The sequence below is a fragment of the Berghia stephanieae genome, chromosome 3 (genome assembly GCF_034508935.2).
Source record: "Berghia stephanieae isolate SIO BIC M18660-M18661 chromosome 3, UCSD_Bste_1.3, whole genome shotgun sequence".
Classification (NCBI taxonomy): domain Eukaryota; kingdom Metazoa; phylum Mollusca; class Gastropoda; order Nudibranchia; family Aeolidiidae; genus Berghia; species Berghia stephanieae.
Genome location: NC_088362.1, coordinates 11,741 through 16,740, shown reverse-complemented (window position 1 = coordinate 16,740; position 5,000 = coordinate 11,741). Strand labels below are relative to the sequence as shown.

Here is a 5,000-nt window from a genome sequence, read left to right as displayed (position 1 = left end):
TCCACTGAATAGATTTGGTAACCTAGTCGATGATTTGTGGCGGAAAGTACCCTGTCATAATCTAACGGTCCTATGAAGAAAAAAAGATTGAGCTTTATATAGAGCAATATCCACTAAATGTGCTCAAAGCACTTTACAAGGGGTCTCTGGTCAACAGCAACATTTAACATGTAGGACGGGACATGACGCCTGTTAGGCGATATTACAATTTTTTGGACGTCGACAACGCTGTTAACGGCCAGGTACTCATTTTACACCTGAGTAGGGTGAGAGAATGTGAGTAAAGAGCCTTCTCCGAGGACTCAACTATGCGCCGAGCGCGAGGCTCGAACCCTGGACCTTCCGATCCGAAAGCGAGTGGTATACCACAAGACCACATAGCTGCACAAGAAGATAGCAGACCAATGTCAAGCAGCATAATTCAGGAGAAACTCCGTTTTAAAAATTCTTATTTCTCTTTTTGACAGAAAATTCTGAATGTCATTTTGTGTTGTTAAAATGTAATCAATTTTTTAAAAAGTTCCAACGATTGTAAGGCAGCGTCCTGTTACGCCAGCTTTGCATTGTCCAACGGGACAGGAAGATATTTGTACTCTGGTGTAGTAATTGATTGTGAATGAGTGTTGTATACATGCGATTTTTTAAATTTATTTATTTATTTACTTGTGATGGTGGTGGCTGTGAGATATAGAATCTCGTATTGTAATATAGTGAAGCGATGTTCGGCTTTAAAACATTTGTATGGATGACAAGTATCAGACATTTTGGCCTTGGATGAAGTGCTTTACATTCATTACCCCATTCGACTCAGGTGTTACTGTAGATCTAGTTATACGCAATGGCGAATATTGCAAAAGTAAAGAAAATTTAAAAGCAACTTGTACTGTATAAAATGATTTCATATGATTAATTCTTGGAAATGCTCACTTTTAATGTTATTCTTATTTCTATTTCATCTATTCGTTTATTTATTTACTTATTCGGTTTTTAAAACCAATTATTCATGGGGGTTTTTTTTAGTTTTTTTTTTTTTTTTTTTTTTTTTTTTTTTTTTTTTTTTTTTTTTTTTTTTTGTAGAAATAATCCAATTTCAATACCGATAGCTATAGCTAGCCCACTTGTAATTCCAATACTATATTTGTATCCAGTTAGAACAAATGAGTTCTGAGTTTCTATTAAGTCCAACTTAATTTATATATGCCTACTTTAGTGAAGGGAAAGTCTGACCCTCGTTTATTACGGGTTATTTGGTGACTTCCACTACCTTTAATGTGTGCTGGTAAAACGACGCATGTGCAATATTTGGTGAAATTAGTCGTTTGATCTTAACTCTCTCATTTACCAGCTATTGTTAGAATTTCCCCCGAAATTTCAAACCCACCCAGCACAAAATATACTTTTCTTACTCAAATAAAACAAAGTAACAAGTAAGCTCTACAACACAGTGTTTAGTATTTATAGCTGTAATCTAAGCATTTCTTTAAATTTTATGATGTACAAGAGAAATCAGAATGAGAAAATTGTCGGTTTCATCGTAACGAATGTGACGATTTTCCTATGGGTGGTGAGGAGAGGGTTAAAAGGAAACGTGTACGTGGTACAGTTACAGCGCTGTGCTACCCGATTAAGGCTTGTGATTGCACAGGTTCAAATCCCAGCAAGGATATAATGTTGCTATCATCATTATTATTAAATTCGGATTTCCGATCCCTTTGCTATGGTATCATGTAACATGTCTTTATAGATCTTCAAAGTGGGTTTTTATGTTGATTTGTTTTTAAAACGATTTTATTAATATTCAGATTTATTTTTAAATCATTGAATGTCCTGAGATTACAGCTCTACAGTTGTCTTTTAAGCCTTTAACAGTGTAATGAGTGAATAGACCAACATTTAATTTCAATTTAACTCTCTCCTTACCAGCCATTTTCAGGATTTCCCCCAAAACTTCATACCTAACGAACACAAACATATATATTTTATCACTCAAACATGTAAAATTCTTGCGATACATAATTTCTTTAGCAAAACATGGTCTACAACACACTGTTCCTTTTCTTTAAATTTTATGATATACAAAAGAAATTTGAGTAAGAATAATGTTGGTTGTATCGTAACGAATGTGACGATTTTCCTGTAGTTGGTATGGAGAGGGTTAAAGAACTTGTATGATCCAGGTTTCCATCCAAATTAATTTTCTTTCATCTTAGCATGTTCCACATAGAATAACGAAGACGGCTATCTGCATTCATTGATCACAGATCACAGGTGATTTATCTTATCTTCTAACTGTAAAGGCTTGATTGTTCGAAAAGTACGGGACCTGATCGTCTACATCCAAAATCATTGAAAGAATTGGCTTCAGAAATACCTACACCATTGTTTACTACATTTAACAAATCGTTTATCGAAAGAGTTCTACCATTAAATAGGATTCAATAGTCGTGACGTCACTTCCTTCCTAATGACACATGGTAACTTAGTAACAATGACTCTAAACTATCGGAACAATGGCGGACGCCCTTACGAAATATTTCTCCGGCGAGCATAAAGGGTATCCAGAGGAAAAAAAAACACATAAATTTGATCATGTTTTGACTTTTACACATTCTGATCACAAGGCATATGAAAACTTCTAGCCAGCATGAAAAATAAAAAAGTAATGATTTTCTTTGTTTAGAACCAAGATGGCCGCCGTTGCCGGGCGGCGTGACATCAGACCATTGAATCGTATTGGAAATGGCAAAAGTAGCAGCAATTCTTTTTAAAATTATGATAAAGGAGACAGACCCTTGTAGTTAGAGTACAGTTAGACTCACGTGTTTGACGTGAAAATTAATGGAATCAGTCATAAAAGATTACATCTTGAATTATTTTCAAAGCAGCAACCTGTTCAGCTACAACCGCTATGGATCAGGAATATAATTGTTCTTGTGTTACACAACTCATTGAAGACATGGAAAATGTTACTGCCATGATAGATGAAAAAAAATCGATGTTACATTTTTGGACTAATGAAATGCTTTGCATTTGGAACCATAACTAAGGTTGTTTCAAAAACTGAAATCGCATGGAATATGAAGTTGTATGTTGAAATTGTATTAAATCGTTCTTAAGTAATCGTAATCAAAGGGCAAAGGTCAGAAGGGAGTTTTTGAAATGTGTTAAAATTACCAGCGGGATTCCCCTGTGGAGTGTTTGGGCCTAGCCATCGTTATGTCATAGCCTGATACTGAAATCCAAAAGGACTGGCTGTTTGACGTCATTATTTGGTTTTTGCACCGCTTAGTGAGGTGTCGTTAGTAGAGCTCGTGGAAACAAGTTATTTCATTGGTTGAACAATTGAATACAACTCACGATTTGTTTTCTTTTGTGGCAAAAGACTGTCATTTTGACGTCATTTTTTGGTCAGTATCAGGCCATCACTTTACGAAGGCCACGGTTTGGGACGTCTTCTGTTTATATTTATAATCTTTATTAATGTCCTCCCTGATTTCTTGTTATCTACGTGTAATTGTTGGCAGACGACACAGAGATTTACTACACTGTGAATAACAAAATAAAAACAAATTTTAGGTTGATAGTCTGTTTTTATTTATCCTTAAACAGGCAAATAGATCGCCTATTACTCTAGGAAATAGTACAACTGGCGTCATCAGTGATAAAGATCTTTCCATGACAAGCCACGTGAATAACACCATACAATCTATGCACATAGGAATGAAAACATTAAAAAAAATTTGTCATTTAATACCGATGCATATAATAGAACTTTTAATTAATTCCCTTGTTTTATCCTAACTGGACTATTGTAACTCCCTCTGGGCGAATTTAGTTACATTGGCTTCCTGTGGAAAAAAAGAGTTGCCTATAAAATTAATACTGTTGTCTACAAATCCTTGAGCGATAACACTCCCTCCTATATTAAAGACCTTCTAAACATCTATGTCCCCAATCGAAAACTTGAGGTCAAGCAATGACCAATCAATCCTTGTCAAACCTAAGACTTTGTGTAAAATAGGTGAGCAGTCTTTTCAACATCATTATTTCTTTCTATGTAAAATCGTTAACAATATGAGATTCAGTAAAGAGGCATTATTTTGATAACCTAACTAACTGACAAATAAAAGCTATGAAAAACAAAACAACAACAAACGAGTGGTTGTGTGCTGTCACCGGTTACCAAAAGTCCTATTAAAAACAAATCAGGATTATAACATATCTTGTGCTTTACATTTACAGAAAATAACGAATTATTTTTATGCTAATGTTTATCACTTGTCACAAATGTCAGAGGTAAACCATGTATTTCTTTGTAAATTCAATATTTGATAATAATTTATATGGGTATCGAACGGGTGATTTCGTTACCTTTTTGATAAATTGATTTGTTGTGCGTGCTTTGAGTTTTCTAAGTAAACAGTTTTCTGTCATAGCTTGTAGTGTGTCGATCTTTATCGATGTTTGAACGATAAATTGATTTGTTGTGCGTGTTTTGAGTTTTCTAAGTAAACAGTTTTCTGTCATAGCTTGTAGTGTGTCTATCTTTATCGATGTTTGAACGATAAATTGATTTGTTGTGCGGTGTTTGAGTTTTCTAAGTAAACAGTTTTCTGTCATAGCTTGTAGTGCGTCTATCTTTATCGATGTTTGAACGATAAATTGATTTGTTGTGCGTGTTTTGAGTTTTCTAAGTAAACAGTTTTCTGTCATAGCTTGTAGTGCGTCTATCTTTATCGATGTTTGAACGATAAATTGTTTTGTTGTGCGTGTTTTGAGTTTTCTAAGTAAACAGTTTTCTGTCATAGCTTGTAGTGTGTCGATCTTTATCGATGTTTGAACGATAAATTGATTTGTTGTGCGTGCTTTGAGTTTTCTAAGTAAACAGTTTTCTGTCATAGCTTGTAGTGTGTCGATCTTTATCGATGTTTGAACGATAAATTGATTTGTTGTGCGTGTTTTGAGTTTTCTAAGTAAACAGTTTTCTGTCATAGCTTGTA

The 5,000-nt window shown here is 34.5% G+C and overlaps 1 protein-coding gene across 1 annotated transcript in view; it reads right to left on the bottom strand.

Annotated features, from left to right (window-relative positions):
- Nucleotides 1-3,500: 3,500 nt before the first annotated feature.
- LOC144966937 (uncharacterized) overlaps nucleotides 3,501-5,000 on the bottom strand; it is a 9,512-nt gene continuing 8,012 nt past the window's right edge. Inside the window, exons 7-8 of the mRNA XM_078903631.1 lie at nucleotides 3,840-3,848; nucleotides 3,501-3,545 (exon numbers count right to left, since the gene is read on the bottom strand). Coding sequence (XP_078759757.1) covers nucleotides 3,501-3,545; nucleotides 3,840-3,848 — 54 coding nt within the window. The remainder of the gene's footprint in view (nucleotides 3,546-3,839; nucleotides 3,849-5,000) is intronic.